Source organism: Muntiacus reevesi, chromosome 5 (genome assembly GCF_963930625.1).
Source record: "Muntiacus reevesi chromosome 5, mMunRee1.1, whole genome shotgun sequence".
NCBI classification, from domain to species: domain Eukaryota; kingdom Metazoa; phylum Chordata; class Mammalia; order Artiodactyla; family Cervidae; genus Muntiacus; species Muntiacus reevesi.
Window position 1 is genome coordinate 97,600,613 of NC_089253.1, and position 21,220 is coordinate 97,621,832.

At 42.7% G+C, this 21,220-nt stretch overlaps 1 protein-coding gene across 2 annotated transcripts in view; it reads right to left on the reverse strand.

Annotated features, from left to right (window-relative positions):
* SPEN (spen family transcriptional repressor) overlaps positions 1-21,220 on the reverse strand; it is an 89,336-nt gene that overhangs the window by 3,329 nt on the left and 64,787 nt on the right. For both annotated transcript variants that reach the window (XM_065936022.1, XM_065936023.1), the window contains 6 exons: positions 19,526-19,677; positions 16,842-16,967; positions 16,216-16,329; positions 15,222-15,335; positions 13,515-13,615; positions 370-8,518 (listed from right to left, as the gene is read on the reverse strand). In XM_065936022.1, coding sequence (XP_065792094.1) covers positions 370-8,518; positions 13,515-13,615; positions 15,222-15,335; positions 16,216-16,329; positions 16,842-16,967; positions 19,526-19,677 — 8,756 coding nt within the window. The remainder of the gene's footprint in view (positions 1-369; positions 8,519-13,514; positions 13,616-15,221; positions 15,336-16,215; positions 16,330-16,841; positions 16,968-19,525; positions 19,678-21,220) is intronic.

Below are 21,220 nucleotides of genomic sequence, written 5' to 3' on the forward strand. Positions count from 1 at the left end.
ATCCTGCCCCCAACCAAGCAGCCAAGAGCTCCCGGGTGGGTCACCTGCAGGAAAGCTCCTGGCAGCCAGGCCCCCGGAAGAAGCTTTAACCAGATGGCCCTGCTCTCGGGCATTCAGGATTGACAGTTTTGATAAAAGTCACCCGAATAACCTTGTCACCCTCTCGGGTCAGAGCCGCCACACCACCCACTCCCACTGTGAGCTCCCTCATGTCCCCAGGCTCTGCTGTAATCTGAGCCCTTCATTCTGAAGTTGAGGAAGCGTCTCATGAAATCCACAAAAAGGACGCCGTATTTCGGGGACCTCACTGGTACCCGCCACCCCCCCAACCCCCAACTCTGAACCAGAAGACAGACTGGGCGTGCTCACCTGGGCGGGAGCCTTGGTCCGGGAAGGCAGGCCTATGGAGGCCGTGGCAGGGAACTGCGTGTGTGTGAGCTGGGCCGGGCTGTGGTAGGTGCGGACATCTCCGTACCGGTACTCCTGGAAGAGCTCCCCGCTCGAGTGCACGATCTGCACCCCGTGGGTCACCACCACCGGTGGGGTCAGAGGCAGCCCCTGGAGCTGGTTGCTGGGGGTGACTGTGAGGATGCGGGCCTCCCCGTGAGAGGCAGGGGCAGGGGCAGCTTTGGCATCTGCCGTCTTAGTGGCTTCTTTCCCTGTCTGCTGAGGGGCCTTGCTGGCTGGTGGCACCTTCCCGACCCCGTCTGCCGTCCGGGGCTGCTCGCTGACGGCCGTCACGTGAGGATGCACCATGATCCTCACATCCCGGGGCACGGTGTATGGGTGCAGCCGGTACTCAGACTGCATGACCAGCACCTCCGACTGCACGGGGGCTGTGGCTCGAGCCACGGGCAGATGGTAGTGCACTTCCTCCTCTGGAGGGTGCTGGGAGGCCAGGGCAGGGACCCCAGCTGCGGCTGGCTGAGGGGTGCCGGCGCGCTGCGGGGCCCGGACCTCTATCTGCTGCGGCTGCAGGGGGGCCCGTGGAGAATGGAGTGTCTCGGGCCGGATGCTGTAGGTGATGCTGGGCAGCGTGGGCGTGTTCATCCTCACCTCGCCCTGAGACAGGTGGCTGAGGGACACAGTCTGGGTGATGCTGTGTGGCGGCATGATGACAGACTGCTCTGGGTGGATGCTGGAGATGAACTGGGGCACAGGAATGCCTGCTGCCAGCATGACCGTGGCGTTCGTGGACAGCGCGGTGGATGTGGTGCTGCTGGGGTGGCACGCCCGTGGGAACGGGCTTGGAGTGGGCCCACTGGGTCGAGGGGAATGCGCATCTGGCTTGGTGGCTGCCAGATGGGACACCGTTCGATCTGTCGGGGTGCTGGGCCCCGACGTGACATGGTTCACTTCTCCTGGCAGTTTGCTGGGCAGAGCCGGAGGGTGGTGGGGAGTAAGAGTGGAGCCCAGGTTTGCTGGCTGAAGGACCTTGGTTTCTATTTTGAGGGTGACGGGGTCAGCAAGCTTTTTGTTAGTGGTGACTATGCTTGGGGTGAGGACTAGCTGGTTGTGAACCAGCACCGGGGGTGTGTTTATGCCCTGGGTGAGGACCTTCACTGTGCCACCCTGGGTGACGGGTGTGGACACAGACAGGTGAATCGGCTCGGGCTTCTCCAAGGACGGACGGTCGGCCTTCACTGATGAAATCACAGGAGATGCGTTGTATGTCTGTGCAGTCAGTACCAGAGTAGAATGGGTGGCCACGTTTGCATAGCCTGAAGGAGCTTGAGGGCCTTTGGCCGGAGGCTGAGACGGTGTGACAGAATCGGGTTTGACCTGAGACTTGGACACCGACTGTTGAAATTCAATGTCCATCGCACTTGCTGGGGGGATCTGGCTAATCTTGGCGCTGATCCGCTGGGGCCCTTCAGTCTTCTGCCCCGAATAGCTCAGGAGCACAACCCCTTCAGAAGTGTTCACGCGCAGCCCAGCACCGGAGCCCGTGTCTGCTGGGCGATCATCAATCACAGACATAGACCCCGGGTGGAACCGACTGTTGTCACTGCTGCTGGATCTCTGTTTGCACTTTCCTGACGGTGTGATCACTGCACCTGCCACCGTCACAGCACCCGTTGTTGTGGCTGTCACACCTCCAGAGGCAGCGGTCACCGCACCCGCCGTGACCGTCACTGCACCCGTGGCAGCGTTCACTGTGCCCGGAGTGGCATTCACTGTGCCTGTGGCGGCGTTCACCACACTGGTGGCAGCGTTCACTGGAGTGGTGAGAACATTCACGGGCCCTGTCAGGACATTGACTGGTCCCTTCAGGACGTTAACGGGGCCAGCAGGAGTGTTCACCAAGCCTTTCAGCGTGGCCACTGAGCCCTTCACAGGGCCTTTCAGGGCATTCACAGGGCCGGCCAGTGCATTCACTGGGACCAAGGAGACGTTCACCAGGCCAGTCAGGGCGCTCACCAGGCCCGTCAGGGTCTGAGGAGCAGGTTTCGCCAGAGTTATCTTCTGCGAATTCTCCAAATCAATGCTGACAGGCATCCGGCTAATGACAGAAGTAATTTTAGGAGCAATGACTGGAGTCACCTTTTCTTTGTCAGCAGCTACTGGAACCTCTGAGGCCTGTGTGTCAGAGGTGTTGGTTACCAGAGTTGCTGTTTTTTCCTCTAAAACAGGTTTTTTCGATTCAGCTGGAGGGGGCAGTGCCTCATGCAGGCAAGGGGCAGCGCTGACAGGCTCTGCAATGGCAGCTGTGACACTCGTGGAAGTGACACCCGTAGCAGATACATATTTGGGGTCCATGAGGATCTTCCTCAGTGTACTGGAGCTGATGTCAATGTCAGAGGCCTTGGTGTCTGGGGGAGGAGCTGGAGACGGGGTGGACTGTGCCTGTGGCTCCTCCTGCCTCGTGATCCACTCTGTCACCTTTGCAGGGGGACTCTGGTGTGGGATCCCCCCGGCAGAGACAGGGAGTGGGAGCTTTGCTATTGTTACGGAGGGAATTGGTGGGGTGGGCATGCTTGAATCACTGGGCGGGGTCACTGGGTCACTTTCAATGATGGAGTGCACCTTGAATCTGGCTTGAGGCTCATCATGCACAGGGGCAGGCTGCGAGGGAGGGGCGGGGTCTGGGAGCGCAGGTGCTCTGGTCGGAGTCTCTTCCTCCACGCTGCTTTCTTGGGGCAGATCCTCTCGGGATGGAGTCTTGCTTGGGTCAGAAGCACATGACTCAGGAGCAGTGGGCTGGGGCTTGTCATCCTGCTTTTCTTCCTGTGGAGCTTCTGGGGGTTGTACCGTCGTCCCATCACTTGAAGCAGGGCTCTTGCTCGGAACCTGGTCGGGTTCAGGGACATGGGTCTCTGTAGTGCCCCCTGTTTTCTTGTTTGTATTCCGTTTGCGGCGTGATCGAGTAGTCTTCTGGCGCCCTTTATCTTTCCGAACCAGTGTGACTTCTGCTTCTTTTGACCCCTTGGCTCCCGGCACTGGGTGGGAGGTTTCGTTGCTGTCTCCTCTGGCTTCCTTATTGTCTGCTGGGCCTGCTGAGGGGTCAGATGCACTGCCTGGCGGCCTGGAAGATTCAGCAGCAGCCTCTGTTTCCAAGATGCCAGACACAGCCTCATTGGTCTCAGGCTCCATGCCTTCCTCAGGAGGTGGCGGATCTGTCTGAGATTCTGCAGGGTAAGGTGGCGGTGCAGGGAAGTTTTCTGGCTCCCCAGAAATGTCATTGATGATGGACCCGATGGCCGCGGCCAGCTCTGTTTCGCTGGCTTGGTGTGTGGGCTTGTCCCTGTCCTCTGTAGAGAGGCCCTCTGCGGCATCAGGAGCTGCCGCCTTAAAAGCCGTGGGTGTGGAGGTTTCCGTGAGCTTCTCGATGTTCTCCACGGCCTGCTCCAGCTCCATCTGCCGGGCTAACTGATTTGCTTCTGGGGACTGCTTAGAGGCAGACGCATCCTCCTTCTCTGGTTCCTTGTCTGGTTCAGCGGGCTCACTGTTCAACTTCGAGGATACACTCCCCTCCCTCTGGGGACTCTTGCTCTTCTCGGGGGAAACTGCCACGACCCCAGCCTCCTTCTCCACTGGCAGCTCTGAAGGGCCCGCAGCCACGCTGGGACTCACGGTGGCTTCCGCGTTTTTCACGTTTGCAGATTTGTCCACCGCCGACCTAGAGTTTCGAGATCGTCCTCTCTTTGACTTGGAGTTTTTCTCAGGGGCTGCTTTTTTCTCCACTACTGCAACTGGGGGGGTTTCGGGCGGATTTCTGTCCGTGCTAATTTCTTTCTTGTCACGTTTCTGTTCACTCGCTGCTTCTTCTTTATCAGCCTTGGATTTTGTATTATTTTCTCTCACGTTCACTTGGGGACTCCCCTCAGTGGTGGTCTCAGGACGTTCGGGCTCAACTTTGGGTTCATTTCTCCCCCTCTTCCCTTGTTGACCACCAGCAGCTACTTTCTGGGATCGTGGGGATCTCCAGCCCTCAGCTGGTTTGACCGTCTCAACTTCTTTGGCCTCGGTCTCTTCATCTTCATCAGCCCGACGGCGAGTCTTTGGAGGCCTCCCCCTCCGAGGGGTCGTGGGAACCGCCGCGGCCTCCTGCAGCTCCCGCTCCAGTCTCTTCCTGGTCACTCGCGGCTGCTCGACGGGCTCCTTGACTGGAGAGCGGCTGTCATGGTCACCCATGGTTGCGTAAACACTCCTCACATTCCGGCGCCTGGTTCGTCCAAGTGGCAAGCTTGGCTCGGGATGTTCGGGGTCTGTGGCTGAGTTTTTAGAAGCAGTCCTTGTAATCTTCTCTGCCTCCATCTTCAGTTCTAAAAGCTTCTGTGCTTCTCCCCGGGGAGAATTGGACCGCTTGAGCTTTTCCCGGTCTATCCTCTCACTCTTCCTGGTGACGGGCTTTTCCATGACACTTGCTGCAGCTGCCTGAATGGGGGTCTTGGAACGTTTACTTTTGTTTGGCTTTTTATCTTTTGCAGTAACTGGAGGATCAACCTCTACAACTTCAGTAGCCGGAGGCGGAACCTCAGGAACATCTTCCGTTTTTTGACTTGTGTTAGGTTCAACGTTAGCAGCCAAGTCTGGCTTTTCCACTTGAGGCTCATCAGTTTCTTCAGGCTTCTGAGTTGGTTTTGAAAGTGTCTGGGTGGTGTTAGGCTCAGGATCTACACTGATCTCTACCTGGGAAAATGAGGCCCCAGGAGTTGGAGGCTTGGCATCCAGATAAGGCAGCTGATCGACTGATGAGCCTCCTTCGACAGTGGAAGGAGGCTCGGCAGTGTCTTTCCTGGTGTCCACTCCCGGGGGCAAGTCTCCTTGCTCAGGCTGTTCCACAGTGACGGGAGCCAGATCTGTATTTGCAGGTTTTGCTTCTTCCGGGACAGAGGCTGGCTCAGTAGTCTTCTCTTCTGCCACCGAAGGCCCCTCTCCAGTCTTTTCACCAGCTGTCTTCTCCAGGGATGCTGCTGCTGACTCTGGAGCTACCGTGGTGACACTAGGAGGTCCAACTGAAGATGGAGTTTTCAGTTCTGGGTCTTTATTCTCAGAAGCAGATTCTGGGGTCTTGGGATGATCCTCTGTATCTTCCTGTTTCTCGACCTCTTTGGGTTTCTGGTCTTTTTCTTTTTCTTTCTGTTGCATTCGTGTGAGTTCCATGAATCTGCTATGGAAAAGAACTACTGGCTCTTGAATCAAGTCAGTAGTGTTATTCAGTCCATCAGAGGTTTGCCTCCCATACAACCTGCCGGAAACGAAGTCAGACTCTTCATCTTTCCTCTCTAGATGCTGCAGTCGCTTGGAATCTTGTTCAAAGATTGAGCTGTGTAAAAAACGAGAAGCAAATAATTCTTGCCTTTCCTGTTCTTCTTCTTTATGGTCATCTTTCTTATCGTCCATTTTTCCCTCTGAATCAGTCCGGATTTTCTTCTTTTTCATGTACCAGGATGGAATAGGTCTTGGAGCAGAGTCTACCTTTTCTTTATCTTTGTTGTTTCGAAAATTAGCAAATCGGGAGTCCCAGTCAAGAAAAGACCAATTTTCTTCTCGAGATGAAGAAAGGGATTTGGCTCTTTCAAGCAAAGCCTTAGTGTCCGGTGTGATTGTCTTATCCAATGCAAAAGAATAAAATTTGTTCCTTTCTAAAGAACTGGAGAGTCTTTCATCTCTCTCACGTAGTTTGTCTTCTCTGTCCCTCAATAAAAAAGACAACCGAGAACTTTCAAATAATGCAGAGGCTCTAGGTGAATGAGATTTGTGTTCACCATCATCATCAGAATCAGAAGGCACCTCACCAGGTTCCAAGTCACGGACAGACCTCTTTCGAAGGCTGTCTCTCTTAATTATGCTGTTTGGGAAACTCACATCAAATCTGCTGGCATCGTGTTTCATTTGAGAATCCCACCGATTTAGTTCATCTTCAGGATTCAAGACAGATAGTTTGATTTTAGCCATGTCTGCCATCTGTTCTCTCCTGCTCGAATCATAAGGATTAAATTTTAAGGACTCTTCTCTGACTGTCATATGAGAATACGGGAGGCCTTTGTCATCTACTTTAGGAGACCCTCTTATGGACATTACCCTAGGAGAACCAATAGGGTCATCATCTTCGTGGAAGGAACCAAGCCGGACACTGGGAGAACCACCAGTCCTTTCAGAATCTTCACTGATCTGGCGTGAACTTCTGTAGTTCCTTTCTCTCTTGGTGCAGATGTCAAAATCAACATGGTCCATCCTTTTCTTTTTGCTGGGAGGCGAGTCATCGGTGACATCCTGAGGGGGTTTGCCTACCTCGTGAACAAGACTACGTCTTTCATATTCATCCACATCTTTTTTAGGACTGCCAAACTTCTCAGACTTGGCTATTTCCATCTCCATCTGCTGTTTTCTACGACTCTGCTCCATTTGTTTTCGGTAACTCTGCGTGTGATCAATATCAATGCCAATTTTTTCTTCAGTATTTACTGAATGTGGTTTCTCTTGGCCCGATTTACATTCAAGTGGTTCATCACGAAGACTGCAATAGTTTTTCCTATTATCTTCTCTCTCTGGTCCTTGATCATCTAATAGCTCCAGCTGTTTCAGTTGTGGTTTTGAGGGAGTGGGTTTTTTTGACTGGATTTCTTGATTTTCCACAGATTCACCTACTGGTTCTCTCAGCCTTGCTTGCAGATCTGAGTTGGGCCTTGAGCCAGTCCCAACAGAAATACTGGCAAGCTCCTGACAGTCTTTGGGGCTGGGAACAGCATTAAGTCTGTCTAGTTTAAGTTTTTTAGATTCTCTTTTAAGAATTTCTTTCCTCATAGGCTTTTTTTCAGACTCTCCTTCCCTCAGCAGAATGACATCTCTAGATGACATGTCAGGCTGTTTCTTTAAAAGCACCCGAGCATCTTCCATCTCTGGACTACCTTTCTTGAGGTCTGATTTCTGCCTTTCTACTTTCAAATTGGAATCTGCAAAACGCCTTTTCCTCGCCTCCAGCTTCTCCAGATCCCCAGCACTAACCCCGTCAGCACTCTGCTCTGGTTTTAAGTGCTTCCTGGGTTTAGGCCGGCCTTCCTTATCTACCACTTCTATGTGGCTTGAAAGCCCCCTTTCCTTTGGCACTTTCATTCTGACAGATTCCAGTTTAGACAACTCAGATTTTGCAGGCTCTGTCTGAGAGGCCTGAAGTTTCTGATCTAAGGCAGAAGACTTGACAGTGTCATTATCAAGCTTTGTTTTCAGCTTTTCCAAAGGGGCGTGATCAATAACCTTCCCCTCTTTTTCTTTCACTCGAGTCAAAACCACACAAGGCATGAGTTCCAAGCGGTTTTTGGCTACTCCTTCTTTGTCAGCTTTCTCTCTGCTCAGTTTATTAGAACTCCTCAACTTTTCAGGGCTTTGTTCTCTCTCATTTTCTTGGTCTGTTTCTGAAGACTGAGAACTTGGGGAATGAACTTTTCCTTTTCGTTTCTGTTTGTCAGTTTTGTCCTTCTCCACCTTTTCCTTCCTTATTAAACGTCTCTCTCTTTCCACTCTCTCAGGATCGAAAGTTCGTTCTTTATCTGTCTTCTCATTTTTTGTATAGCGTTCCAAACGAGGTTTGTCAAGTTTATCATATCTTGGAGGGGAAAGTGAGCTGCAGCTTCCACTCCGGTCTGAGGAGCGGCTGTAAACCCTCCTCTCGGAATCACTCGGCAGTCTCTCAGACTGTGAGGGAGATGCTCCAGGACTCTGAGGGCGGCGCAAGTGCACTGGACTCTGACTGCGTTCAATTGGTCTCCTCTCGTGGTCTCTGTCCCGGTCAGACTCAAATCTTTCACGTTCTCTTTCTCGTTCCCTTTGTCTGTAACTGTATTCCCGAATATCTTGTTCATAAGGATCATTTCTATAATCCCTATATTCCCGGGGATCATCATAATATCGTGATTCATAGTAGTCTCCTTGGTAAGTTTCCCATTCTGAATAAAATTCTCTCCCTCGAGCTGGATAGTCCCGTCTGGAATCCTCAGGATATGTGCCTGGAGTACGGACATTCTCATAATATGTACGATCTTGGCTATAGTCATAAGATCCCCTTCGTTCTTCTCTGCCAAAGACAAAAAAGAATGTATTGGTTTTCTGTTTTCTCGTCACTGACACATTAATCATACATGTGCAATTACAGAGGCCCGCTTCTAAAAATCTTTGCCATTATTTAATCATTAGAACTGGGCTTCCCTCGTGGCTCAATGGTAAAGAACCCACCTGCCAATGCAAGAGACATGGGTTTGATCCCTCATCCAAAACAAGGAAGGAGAGGGAAATGGCAACCCACTCCAGTATTCTTGCCTGGGAAATTCCACAGACAGAGGAGCCTAACAGGCTATAACCCATGGGTTATAACCCACAAAGAGTCAGACACAACTCAGCAACTAAACAACGAACAAATCATTAGACTTTCACCATCCAATACCACAGCTACAAACCACAGGTGGCTACTAAGAGCTTAAAATCTGGCTAGTCTAAATTGAGGTGTGTATAAAATACAGACTAGATCTGGTAGATTTAGTCTTTTTTTTTTTTTTTTTAAAGAAGATATATACTTCAGTAATTTATTCAGATTGAATACATGTTGAAACAGTATTTTAGATAGACTGGGTTAAATACATTACTTTGCTGCCAAGAGATAGTCTTACCACAACTTGGGAAACAAATGTATTGTTTGAAAAGACAGATGAAAAAAAGGGAACCCTCTTACACTGTTGGTGGGAATGCAAACTAGTACAGCCGCTATGGAGAACAGTGTGGAGATTTCTTAAAAAACTGGAAATAGGACTGCCATATGACCCAGCAATCCCACTTCTGGGCATATACACTGAGGAAACCAGATCTGAAAGAGACACGTGCACCCCAATGTTCATCGCAGCACTGTTTATAATATATAATAGCCAGGGCATGGAAGCAACCTAGATGCCCATCAGCAGACGAATGGATAAGGAAGCTGTGGTACATATACACCATGGAATATTACTCAGCCATTAAAAAGAATTCATTTGAATCAGTCAGTATACTAACGCATATATATGGAATTTAGAAAGATGGTAACAATAACCCTATATGCAAAACAGAAAAAGAGACACAGATGTACAGAACAGAATTTTGGACTCTGTGGGAGAAGGCGAGGGTGGGATGTTTCGAGAGAACAGCATGGAAACATGTATTTTATCTAGGGTGAAACAGATCACCAGCCCAGGTTGGATACATGAGACAAGTGCTCAGGCCTGGTGCACTGGGAAGACCCAGAAGAATCGGGTGGAGAGGGAGGTGGGAGGGGGGATTGGGATGGGGAATACATGTAAATCCATGGCTGATTCATGTCAATGTATGACAAAAAACACTACAATATTGTAAAGTAACTAGCCTCCAACTAATGAAAATAAATGGAAAAAAAAAAAACAAACCACACTGGGGACCAGTCTCCCTGGGCTCAGTCTTTACACTTATAAAATGATGATGTTATTTAAGAATAAGTTAAACAAGAAGGTTAAATAGAATGAAACTTTGTAAAAACTTTCCTAATATAATACAAGGCACACACTTGGCCTTCAGTAATTGTTACTTTTCCCCAACCTGCCAACTAACAAATTACCTATTACAAACTGTGTAATTCCTTAGTTATAAAAAAATTCCTTAATTGTTAAAGTGACATGACCCAGTGCATGCAAAATAGAATTGAATTTACATGCAAGAACGTGTATGGTGTATAAAATGGAAATTTACCTGTAACAGAGGCCAATTCCTTTACTCTTATTCACGTCCTGTTTTTGTTCTTTCAAACAAGTATGGCTTACTCAGTCTACATAGTACTACTAACGGCAGCTCAATGAAACATAATGAACCTTGAACCTAAGCCTCTAAAAGCATGAGCTTTCTGTCTTGCTGGATCATAGCAGGTACCCAGATTTGTTGAAAGAATGAACCTTAGAAAAGTATGTCAAAGTTGCTACTAGGCAATGTTCTAACTCATTTTCAATAGCAAATGAAGCATCTAGACTTAGCACTCAACACTGAAAGCATTAATAGCACATTATATACATTTATATTGAACTTTATCATTTCAAAGAGAATCATTTATGACACATCTATGATATTTCATTTAATAGGATGACCAATTCAAGATGATCCTTCTACAGTTCCATAGGAATCAGATTCTTTGCCTCAATACTGGCCAGGCATTTTGTAAAATTAGGCTGACTTAACTCATTACCACCATAAATACAAACTCCAAGGAAGCCATCACTTTCATATGTAAAGGGGAACACACTATAAGCTTCCTTTTTTCCTTTGATTATACCACAGCTTACAGGATTCTTAGTTCCCTGACTAGGGATTGAACTCAAGCCCCTGGCAGTGAAAGTGCAGAGTCCTCACCACTGTACCGCCAGGGAACTCCCTAAGCTTTCTAATACAAAGTGGTAAAGACACCAAGAATGGCTGTAAGTTTACCACCTGCATTAAAAGCAGGTTTAAAAATGGCTTCCAGGTATTTTCTAAAATAAGCAAACTAAAACTATGTCCAAAATGTGAAAGAAAAAAGTTACAGAAATCAAAGGTATATATGTAAACATTAGTGCTACACTGTTCAGTTTAATAAATGATGATTTTGTACTCTACCAAAAGAAATGAGTTTTCCTGCCACCAAGGAACTCTAGCAAGAGAAAATAAAACTGCACACTAGTACTATGTACAAAAGGCTTTGGCAGGACCCAGGGGGACTTTGAAAGGTCAGGTTTTCAGAGAATGCTGTTCCCATGACTACACAATATCCAAACTACCATAAGTAGGTGAGAAATTCATCTAAAGCATAATGTGACCCCATAAATTTGTGCTGAGAATCACTTTGGCAACCTGTAAGATTCAATGCACTAGCAGGTAAACTAAATGCACTGGGTTTATTTCCAGCCCAATCACTTAGGAGCCTGTGACCTTATCAGCAAAGTCATCTGATCGTCAATTCCTACCATAAGTAACACATGACAAGAGTCACAGCCCTATTTCCCTGACACTGTATTTAAGGGAATAAAAGAAAACTTTAAACTGTAGAGCCCTATGAAAATGAGTCATCACTTGCTTTCTTGAGCTGAACTGTCATTAGGGGGTAAAGCATTTTCTTTTCCCCCTCACTTAATCAACTATTGAGTGGCATGACTTCCTTCCACTCTATGGAGAAGGCAAAGATTCTCAAGTTCTACAAAAGGAATGCATTCCAGAAACACTGCCACCTGAAACCAAATGAGGCAAAACTGTGTCACAGTAAAGACCCACACCCTCATGCTTCCTACTTTAGAGATAAACTCCATTCAACAGGGATAAATAACCAAAGAACAAAGCCAGAGCCAAATCACCAGTAAAATTAATTAATTTGAGTGGTAATATTAAAAAATTAACACCCACATAACATTATCCAACCCTCACAAGACACTGTTCTCTGAAAAATATTCAACATACACACAGAGAATTTGAATGAAATTTTTATGTCTTAAGTGCCACTAGATCATCAACACATTTTCCACTCATTTATGGCTAAGAATTCCTATAAGAACTTAAAGTATTAACAATGACTTCAGATTACGGGGTTGGGGAGGATGGAGAATCCTCCCTATAGAGGATATGTAGACTATGTTCTTACATATGTTCATTCTCTTTCTCACACACACACAGAAAAATTTAGAACATGGCTCCTGATCCACTAGCGGAAAAACCACTGAAACCTTAGAAGTTCAATCTTTTGGAAAATTGGATGTAGGGGACATTTTTCATTAAAAAACCGCCCAAGTATTTAATGACCATTACACTATACACCATAAGGAAATGAAAAAGAAATATATACCTTCTTTGATTTAAACAAAAATGAAGTGGAAAAAAGAGGCAATAAAAAGGAAATGCATTCAATAGGTTTCCAGGAGCATGATCAGGATTTGCCTCATCTTTGTCACAGAACCCTTTTATACTTGAACTTGAGTATCTAAAGGCATTTCTCAAATAGTCTTTTGTCTAACACATATCTACAGGGATGGCAATCTAGTAGAAACATTCTAGGGGACTTAATCACAGAGGCAAGTTTGGACAAACAACTTTATCATATGGATGATAGCTTCCATTTTCAAATGTGATCAGCTTTTGAAGAACCTAGTGACATTGTCAGGGTGTTTTAATATATGTGGTCTAGAAAAGAATCAATCATCAGTTCTGATGCAATTTTAAGCATTAGCCTGATTAAGATGGTGACACCTTAAATGCCTGTGAACTGTCATGGTTCCTACAATTACCACAAGCAGCAGAAAAAATATCAATACCACATAACCATGACTGAAAACATTAACAAGGATAAGTAAGGTTTGCCATGCCATGTGGCTTCTGGGATCTTAGCTCCCTGATCAGGGATTGAAACCAGGCCCATGGCAGTGAAAACAGCAAGTCCTTCTACTGGAAGGCCAGGGAATTCCCAAGGATTGTTTACTTTCTATATAGCTAAAGTTACTAATTTATACAGCTTTGGTTTTCTGATTCACAAATTATTTAAGAGATCTCAATTTAAAAACAAAGCTCTTGATAGTCTTTTGAAAGTTCTTTGTTCTTTCAATTAATTCTATGAGCTCATACATGGTGACAACTTGGATGTTGTCAATTACTAAATAGGCTGGGCATTTAATAGTCTATAGCATTTCAACATGTTTAATTTAAATGTGTAAGGCAAGACGATTTATACATAAAGTTATAGTCTGGAAAAGAATAACTCTTTTAATGAGTATTCTCAGGGAGAAAATGTAGATAAGGTTAACCCCAAACAAACAAACAAAAAACAACAAAAAAAAAACCAAAAAAAGGTTAACCCAACTCCCATGAGCTACATGAAAAATCCCTTTTTTTTTTTGGGAAAAATCCACTTTTAATGTGTTTCCATACGTGGGGATAATAAAAGGGATAAGGTTGGGGGGGATGAGAGTAGCAATAAAGGATGAAAAACAGAATTTAATGCCATCTAAATTTTATGTACTAGAAATTTTAAAATTCAAGCTATGCTGATAGGTTAAAATACATACCTTCTTTCCACTAACATTTCATAAAAGTCTCTAATATCTTGACCAGATTTTTCCATACAGTGATAAAATGCCAGCTGACTTTCTCGATTTGCAAAATCCACCTTAAAAAAAAATGAATAGCAGGTGTTTAATGCGAGTTTCAGATTTCAATGATGGAAAGTGTTACCAAATTTGAAAACTCTTCTTCTGGATAAATCTCAAGAAAACGTTAACTTAAATCTCATTTAAGTGAAATAGTCCTCATAACTAAAATTGTTATTTTTTTAACTTGAAAACTCTCAAATTCTACAGAAATCTTGATAAAGGATTATAATTTAAAGTTTCTGAAGAAGTGGAGAAAGCAAAATCAAAAATTGAAACATACCTATCAAGATTCTAGGCCATCAGTTAAATAATCAGACCAGCTAACTCTAGTAATATCTTGTGAAAAAATAGGCTTACAACCCAACATTCAAAAAACTAATAAGATCATGGCATCTGGTCCTATCACTTCATGGCAAATAGATGGGAAAAAATGGAAACAGTGACAGACGTTATTTTCTTGGGCTCCAAGATCACTGCAGATGGTGACTGCAGCCATGAAATTAAAAGATGCTTGCTCCTTGGAAGAAAAGCTATAACAAACATAGACAGCGTACTAAAAAGCAGAGACGTCACTTTGCCAACAAAGGTCTTCTAGTCAAAGCTATGGTTTTTCCAGTAGTCATATATGAATATGAGAGTTGGACTATAAAGAAAGCTGAGTGCTGAAGAATTGATGCTTTCAAACTGTGGTGCTGGATGAGAGTACCTTGGACAGCAAAGAGATTAAACCAGTCAATCCAAAAGGAAACCAACCCTGAAAATTCATTGGAAGGACTGGTGCAGAAGCTCCAGTACTTTGGCCACGTGATGCAAAGAACTGACTCATTGTAAAGACCTTGATGCTGGGAAAAATTGAAGGCAGGAGGAGAAGGGGACAACAGAGGATGAGATGGTTGGATGGCATCATCGACTCAATGGACATGAGTTTGAGCAAACTGTGGGAGATAGTGAAGGACAGGGAAGCCTGGCGTGCTGCAGTCTATGGGGTTGCAAAGAGTTGGATATGATGAGCAACTAAACAACATCACCTTGTGCATAAATTTACTGGAACCACAGTTAGAACATAAAATATGGAAGAACATTTAAACTTTACTCAGTGAGGCCTCAAAGTCACTAAAGCATGATATTCACCATCTATCAATATCTTATTTTAAAAAGACTAATTTCAATCTAATCATCAGAGTTATTAAGTGCATAAATTCCTTGAAACTCTCATGAACACAAGTTTTTAAATAAAAATACTTAAGACAAAAGATCATACTTTCAGTGATTACCCACTCTTTAAGAGAAGAGGAAAAAAGATCAAGAGAGGATCATTCAAGAAGCTGGACTGACACTTGGAGCTCCTGGGAGAGCAGCCTGCATTGAGAGCTCACTCGTGAGCACCAGGAACCCAGGGTGTAGGGAAGCACACTTCCTCAAATGAGGATTTTTAGGGAAGGTTCTGTGGTAACGTTTTAAGACTCTGTGTCCTTAAGTAGCCAAATGTAGAAAATGTAATATCGCCCTTGACAACTGAGGACATATACTAGATGTGCTGTAAGCCAACAAAATGCCAATCATTAAAAGGTTGGGATCCAAACATGATTTTGTTTTGGTTCTGCTTAAAGTCATTCTGCACACCTTTATTTTATTCCCACCGATTTTCCTCCCCTTGGTCTCTTTCACAGCTGCTTGTGCATATTCAATTTCATTGTAAAGAACCAGGGCCATGCCTTTTAAGCGATCAAACACCACCTGTAAAAAAACAAAACAACATCAGTCCCAACAAAATTCTATGTCAGTCCCAACAAAATCCTAAGTCACTAACACACTGCCAAGAATAAATATATATATTTTTTATTCCAGAAAAAAAACTGGTTTTCCTGATGATGCATGTTATAGTTAAAACACAACAAAATGTTGTAGGAACTATTTATATTTGTGGATATTGTGGCCTGAGGTATATTGTTTTTATTTTGTTTTTCTGTATTCTACTTTTTCCACGTTGACTCAGTACTGTCCTATATTAAAGTAAGTACCAACAAAAAACCACCAGACCAAAAAACTGTTTCTCCATACAACAAAAGTTATACTTAAAGAAATGTCAAAGTTATGCAACATACCTCCCACAATGTAAAATCTGCTTTTAAGAAGTTAAAATCTTTACCTTCACATAGTGGAATGGGGTCCAAAGACCCTTTTCCTATTATGTTTGTGAATGTTACACAACAAACATTGGTTGGATGAATATTCTGTTGTGTGAGTATTTTTGAAAGTTATCATTTTTCAAAAAATCAAGTCTAATTACTACATATAAGTGTGAATGTGAATAATTACATAATCAGACTAATTTTAATGATATAAAATTATAGAAATCCCTAAGCAACATTCTATTTAACAGCATTTTGCAGACTGGTTCCAAAATTAATCATTTTGATGGGTTCAATATAGTTTTTTCAAAATACTCATATCATAATCAAGTGCTCTTCTAGATCAAATTTTGGAAAAAAGAGAATTTTAATGTATGAGTTACTAAAGAAAAGTCAGCACTAGAAACTGGGTCTTAAAGGACAGAATACGAAAAGAAAGGAAGTCAGAAGTAACTTAAAGTCACATACCCAAACCTCCCACTTACCTTTACCACAGGCCCATATCGGCAGAAATGTCGTGTTAAATATTGATCTGACACATTTGAAGAAAGCCCGTCTAACCACACACAGTTTGTAGGCATGCTCTTTCCAAATCCCAGCTGAATACAAAAGGCAAAATTTCTATTAGTTAAGCCACCAATTATTCAACAACAAAAATTGTGAAAAAATGTGTATTCTGTAGGAATCTTATCAAACCACCACGTCAAGTGGGAATCATCTCATCAAGTTAAAATCAAACAAAAATGTACACAAAATTTATCTTGCCTGGCTAAGCGAGTATTAATTCAGATTATAGTATAACAGGATAAGGATGCAAAGAAGTTTATTACCTTTATGGTTATCTAACGGTACTATTTTGGAGAAGAAAATGGCAACCCACTCCAGTGTTCTTGTCTGGAGAATCCCAGGGACAGAGGAGCCTGGTGGGCTGCTGTCTATAGGGTCGTATAGAGTCGGACACGACTGAAGCGACTTAGCAGCAGCAGCAGCAGCAACAGTACTAATGCAATTTTAAATAATCATAAATACCAAAAGAAAACACCTCCAAATCTTGAGGGAAAAAAAACACAGCAAATACTAATAGCACAGTAACTTATATAAATTCCTTTACCTTGAGACGATTATTTCCAAGGTATTCCCCATCCATCTTTTTAATAGCCTTACAAACGCTGGCAATGTCACAGTATTGCAGGAATGCATACTGAGGGACTCCATTTACTTTCTTAATATCAATATCCTGAAAAAAACAATGAATGGATACCACTTAGTGATATACCAATAAAAAATAAATCAGAATAAACCAAGTCCATGTGAGCTACATGGTTCTCAAAACAATCAGATTCCCCCCAAACCACTTGCTTAGTTACAATTATACATCTTAATGCAACTGTAAATAGCCTAAAAATCTATTCAACACAACATTTGTAGTCACAAACCATGAAATTCTTCTCACGTGAAGCTCTTTGCAGAAGAGCAACTGCAATGCAACTCAAAACTCAAAATTTTAAATCCATAATACCTGTGTTAAGAGAAATTTATGATAAGAAGTAAAAGGTGGCCTATTTAATGAAAACCTAACAAATAATTCCCTTCTGCAATATCTAAAATACTTATTAGGGGGCAAGCCATTTAAAATACAGCATCTGGGAAGAATAACAATGATAAGTCAAATTTTCAAAAAGTGATTTAAAATATACAATCCTGAATCAGAAGATTCACTGTTAGTACATCTAACTGAATCAAACCTGGTGACTGACAAATGTGGCAATAATCTCTCATACCCAGAATGAATGGACTATATAAATATCTGAACTACTCTGTGAAGATGCATTAGAACACCATCCCTGGACTAAAGAAACACTCTACACAAAGGAATATCCCCCTTTCTTTGGAATGCTCAAAACCTGCTGTCACATCTGACACTCTGGTCCTGCCTACTTAGAGGAGGTAGTGAAAAAACCTGGCTTACACATGAAAATGGTCCAGAGAAACCAGACACTTGGATGGCAAAACTTGTACTTAAACAATAATGAGCTGGGCCATATATTGCAGATTATGTATTGTGATTATCTAAGCCTCCTTAAGGGTCACAAGCCAATAATCAAAACCTGAAACAGAGCAAAATGAGTAATGCATTTAAAGAGCTGTTTGATGGGTCCTTTAAAAAAAAAAAAGCAATAATTTATACTCAAAATTTTTCTAAGTAATGGTAAACGGAAGTTGTTTTCATCATTACATAGAATGTAGTAACTCAAGATAGCGCCATTTAAATTTTCCAAAGAACAATAGTGGGCTGACTCACTAAAAAGGTTCTGTTATAGCATAATCTGTTATCAATAAGCAGCAGACCATGTTCCCAAGGTTTGTATGTCATTAAAATAGTGACAGTCATGAGCAACTGCAAACAAGATAATAGTTTTCAAATGGAATACTCACATGTCCACCTTATTGACAAGCATAGCTCTTAAAATACAATAATCATTCCATTTTTAGCAACCCTGGTGAGGAAAATATATCCACATGCCCAAATTCAACTTTTTATACTCCTCCAAAATTTATGGTAGCAGCAACATTCAAATAAAAGTATGTTTGAAAATTTTATCAATTCATAGTCTCGCAAAGCCAAAAAACAAATAAATAACAGACTGTGATCTAAAGACACAAGAAGCTGTAGCCCAGATAGGTAACTGAGCATCTAGTCACTCATCCAGGTAGGCAGTAGAGCTGGAATTAAGAGTATATATTACCCTCACAAAAATAAGAGAACTTAAATAATCAGAAAAGAAAGATGAATGTTTTATTTGTATCTCTCCCTAAATAGCTTCTCTGTTTTTGCTCCACTTCTGCCAACCACTTCAATTTCTTGTCTCAAGCTCCTAAAGATGAAGTTTTGTTCAGCCACAAGCACAAATAATATTTTATTCACAAGACTAGGTATGCCATTAAAAAATATTAAGAATCTTTTGTTTAGAGCATTAGTGTATACATAAGAATGGACAAATGGACATCACATAAACACAAACCTAAAAGATATACAATAGCTGTTTCTACTCAAACTATTTTTTTTTTTTTTTTTTGCTCTCCAAAGTCCAAATATATTACTTTCTTCACAATTATTAACTGTGAAGTCCTGGAGAAAGGCTAGGAAGACAGAAGTAATTTTCCTATTTTTTCAAACACAACACAAAACAGTATACCTAAGGATACAAAGCTGTAACCAAACTATTTGCACTATATTTGACTCAAGTTTTAAATCATGGAGAACAGAAAAATCCTTCTATCTCTAAATCAAACAATGATTTGCATAATTTAAACAGATTCTAATTAAAACTTCAAAACAGAACCAAGCTTCCAGCACGACAACCACATTCCAATAATTCCCAAGGTACTTCTAATGTGCATTGTGATAAAAAGAACCATATACTAATCTGCTGCTTCTTTCTTACAGACATCTTTTCTCTTCCAGATTTTCCTTTCAACCCACAGGACTAGAGATGGCATTAAAACAGCATCCAATGGACAAAGATAAGAAAAGTGGAAAGGAAAATACATATGTAAATAAAATAAAGACAATTATATATATTTTTACATACACACATAAAGTAGTCCCTGATGAGTTTTGCCAGATAATCTTTTAGCAGGCGTTAAAAACACATAGAGCAAATGAGAAAAATATTCATTATACCATCTAAATACATTTTTCCAAATATAACCTGCACTTATGCTGTATGTTTTATGACAAAGATTTAAAAGTGTTTTCATTGTTAGGAAAAAAAAAAAAAAAACCCAACATACCACAATTTCTCCAAAACGCTGGAAGATGTTGCGAAGATCATGGTAAGTAGTGGTTTTTTCAAGATTACCAATAAAAAGGGTTCTTGTTGCTTTGGGGTGAAATTCATCTATCCTTTCATCCAAGGGGCGAAATTCATTTTCACTTTCCGTTTCTGTAAGTGGGGAGGGGCAGAGAGTGTTTTAATGTTTACTCATATATCATGGGAAAATCTACTCTAAAAAATCAAACCTCTGATATACGGGGCTTAATTCTCATGTAATCTGAAAAATCATATATACCATCAGAAACAGTTCCAAAGCAAAAGAAGAATACAGAGGTTAGAGAAACATGTCCAAAAAATTAAGAGAAAGTTAACACCTTGATATTTCAAATAGAAAAGTAGACTGAATTTCCATTTCAGTTGATTTGTTTTAAAAGATAATCACTATCTCAGAAATAGGTTTTAACCCCCAGCGGAAAGTGGCAATTATTTAAGCCTAATCTTAGGTTTCAATATTATGTAGTAGGCTCTGAATGCAGACTACAGAACTAAAATCCTAAAATTAGATACAAGAACAGTAACTGCATGAAAACTGACTGAAGTAACGCTTACAAACATCTTCTTTTGGTGCTGCATGGCACCCAGTGACAAACAGAAAGAGGGTAAATGGCTCTTAAGGTTTTTATTTCTTATGATCAAAGTCCTGGTTCAATGTCTAACTCAATCATAGGCTTTCTCTGAAGTTCCATTTAACTTGGGATGGGCTTTCCTCATGGGTCAGATGGTAAAGAATCTGTCTTCTATGTGGGAGACCTGTGTTTGATCCCTGGGTCAGAAAGATCCCCTGGAGAAGGAAATGACAACTCACTCCAGTATTCTTGCCTGGAAAATTCCATGGACAGAGGAGTCTGGCGGGCTACAGTCCATGGGGTCGCAAAGAGTGGGACACGACTGAGTGACTAAACAACAAGATGAGTCAGGGACTTACAAGATTTTCTGGATAACAATCATAATATGGCCTGCATGGTATCTCTCTCCTTTTTTAATGTAAAACAAAGCCATCCAAAAAAATTAGTATTTAATCAATTTGACTAAAACAAAGTGTTCATTAGCTCCAGCCACATTACTGATGATGTTAACAACAACACTGATATTAAAAAGACTCAACTTCTGAGCTGCTGGGTGAACTATGCCAGAATACATCTCACTCCTGATTCCAGTTCAATAGCTCTAATGGTAGCAGAGCTTAATCTCACCCAACCATCAGAGAGTACATACTTTCATTCAGATGGACCCAGAAACTGCTCACTGCTCATTACACCTATCTTTATCTACATTTTCATCTTATTTCACAGAGGGTATGTCTCATTTTAAACTCAACAAGGTCTTCTTAAAATTATCTAGGAGAGTACATACTTAGAAATATTTCATTTAAAAGAAGGAAAAAATAATTCAGACACATCTTGAGATTTGTATTTCAAAAGGCAGAATCAGGGGAGTTCCCTTGGCCTGGTGGCCTAGTGGTCAGGATTCTAGGCTTTCACTGCTGTGGGCCAGATTCAACCCCTGGTCAGGAGAATTAAGATCTCCCAAGCCTCGAAGTGCAGTCAAAAAAAAAAAAGAAAAAGCAGAATCAGAATGATAAAGCATGATTTGCAACCATTAAAATTACCATGACTTCAATTCCACCAAACAGCTCAGTAAAAATTTCGGA